The sequence below is a fragment of the Urtica dioica genome, chromosome 2, assembly GCF_054948205.1.
Source record: "Urtica dioica subsp. dioica isolate 48M chromosome 2, U.dioica_male_clone48M_v1_H2, whole genome shotgun sequence".
Classification (NCBI taxonomy): Eukaryota; Viridiplantae; Streptophyta; class Magnoliopsida; order Rosales; family Urticaceae; genus Urtica; species Urtica dioica.
The window spans coordinates 53006768-53009550 of record NC_142757.1 but is presented as its reverse complement, the minus strand read 5'-3'; the positions used below and the strand labels follow the sequence as shown (position 1 = coordinate 53009550).

Here is a 2783-nt window from a genome sequence, read left to right as displayed (position 1 = left end):
TGAAAGTATCTCGCTTGTATAATATCAAAAAATTACAGTATTTTAAGTTTAATATTTTTATATCACGTTTATGAGCCGAATAACAAGAATATTTTCCAGGTGAGACTGAATTCTCTAAAATAAGAAATGTCAAAATTAGTAGACACATGAGAAATCATTTGACTTTTCTTATTACCGACAATTCACCACTCGCGGCTTTTAAAACCAACTAACTAGATGACTTGAATAAGACCAAGTCCTCCATAAATTTATCTTATTTTAACCTACAGCCGCCAGAAGAAAAAAAAATTATAACTATTTATAGTAGCAATATTATCTGAACCAAACGACAAGATATTATTTGAAGTGTTGGAGTCTTGAAATCAGGGCCGGCCCAAACTCCAAACCGGGACTAGGCGATTCAATATTTTGGGACCCTATAATACTAATAAAAATTTAAATTTTCAAGGTAAAAAATGTAAATTTTTTAGAAAATAAGTCAAAAGTGTAAATTTTTAGAGTAAAAAAATATAAATTTTCTTAAAAATAAGCAAAAAAATATAAATTTTTGAGGGCCATTCACATATGGACCCTAGGCCTGGGCCTAGCCCGCCTCATAAATCTTATATCACATGATATATTGAAGCGATCAATAAATGAATAGCAAGTCTTCAAGCAAAGCAATATATATATATATATATATATATATATATATATATATATATATATATATATATATATGTTTCTCTTTATAGGAAAAGGCAACTTCAGAAACATGAACAAAAAAACAATATTGAGAAGACACATTTTCCCATCTTATTTCTGAATATAGCACGTAATTCTCAGGATGATCACACGAATTGTCTTGCTTTCTTGGTCCTACACTAATCTCATTAATTAAAATGAGAATAATAATTATTAATATTTTTATTACTATTATTTTAATTAACAAAGTAAAGAAAATCTAAAGCTAAGAGGAACTTTCCGATACTATCCTCTAAGAAAAAAATACCTATTAAAACGCAATAATCTTGTGCTTCCTTAAATAACTAACCCAACTGTTCTAAAATATAAAAAACTTACCCAACTGATAAGTCATAAGTGCGTTTAATTATAAATAATAAATTAAAACTAATCAACCCCGTATATCTGTCTCCCATCGCTATATAATATTACTAATTACTATCTGTATACCCTGTGAATCATATTATCATTTTATCATTCCACTCGTGACCCACAAAATATAATTATAAATAAATAAATGAACTTTTCCACATGCCAAGAATGACCCACAAACATTTGAATCAGAATGCGACTAGACCGACCTCCACTACTACGTACGATGTAATAGTTTTTTTTTATTTATTTATTTATTACTACCCTCTCATTTTAGTCATATTATTACCACAATATATTTCAACGCGCTTGTCAATTCCCCATTTAAACACCCATTACGCAAACTTCATCTAAACTATATCTATATATATATATATATATATATATACACCTCAAAACTTCATCACCAATCACAAAACAAAAACAAATAATAATCCACACAACACTCTCTAATATACAAACTCTCTCTTCATCTTCAAAATGGGTGATCACGAAACTCAATCCTGGCCGTTGGCTCCGGAGAAGATCCACCAACGCAGCGACGACGAGGAAAACCCAGCTTTCAAAACCCTAAGAAAGGAAAGGACAAGCAAGTGCTTCGTCTACGTCTTCTCTTTCCTAGTCCTCTCTCTCACGGTCGTCCTTATCTTCTCCCTCGTCGCGCTCCGAGCGAAGCCGCCAGCTGTCAAGCTCAGAGCCGTCCACGTCACCCGGCTCCGCTACACCGCGAGCTCCTTCAACCTCACCCTCGTCGCCGAGGTGTCGATCCGAAACCCTAACTTCGGTCGGTTCCGATACGAGGCGAATAACTCGGCGGCGGTGTTTTACGGCGGCGGAAAGGTCGGCGAGAGGAGACTCTCCGGCGGGAACGTGATGGTGAGAGCGACGAAGACGGTGAACGTGACGGTGGATCTCCGGTCGAGTCTGTTGCCGGAGGGGAAGAATGATCTGGAGAGGGATTTGGGGTCGGGGATGTTGAATCTCACGACCTTTTCGAGGTTCAGTGGTAGGGTTCATATGATCGGGGCTTTCAAGACCCGAAAAACGACGGAGATGAGTTGTCAAATGACTTTGGTGCTCAAGAATAGGCAAATCAAGAATCTCAGATGTTAGATTGATCTTTCTTTTTTTTTATTTTTTTTGGGAGGGAGTTCGTTTGTATATGAATTTTGTATCTATTATATTCATTTTTATTTTATTTTTATTATATTACTACTTGGTTACAATTAATTATATAAAGAAATTACATGTGATATATGGTGTGTTTTTCAAATTTATCGTGGCAAGAATAGTGTGTTAAAGTTTTATACCGAAATAGTATATTTCAAGTTATAATTTTTTTTTTTATATTTATATAGTTTCTAAAAAATTGTTTAATATTTTATGCTGTATTTACTTTCTTTATTTTTACAATTTCATTTAAAAAGAAAATAACTATTTACTTTTAAAAAAATAACTATTAATGTGATTTTCCCTTAATATATTACATGCTTTTGAGATATACCTTTTTCAACGTTTTGTTATAGTTTATTAAAATGCGGTAAAGATGCTCTTTTGTTTATATATGGGAACTAATAAAGCAGGCTTAAATACTATATTAATTAGTATGGGTTACATGATCTAGTGACTACAAAAATTAACCTTTAATTTATGTTTTTTTTTCATTTTACTATTGACTATTTGTTTGA

General features: G+C 32.8%; 1 protein-coding gene across 1 annotated transcript; it reads left to right on the top strand.

Annotated features, from left to right (window-relative positions):
• The first annotated feature begins 1474 nt into the window (after positions 1-1474).
• Positions 1475-2432, top strand: LOC149405606 (late embryogenesis abundant protein At1g64065-like). Its single transcript, XM_089606219.1, has one exon. The coding sequence runs from the start codon at positions 1576-1578 to the stop codon at positions 2206-2208; it is 633 nt and encodes a 210-aa protein (XP_089462345.1). The 5' UTR covers positions 1475-1575; the 3' UTR covers positions 2209-2432.
• The last annotated feature ends 351 nt before the right edge of the window (positions 2433-2783 follow it).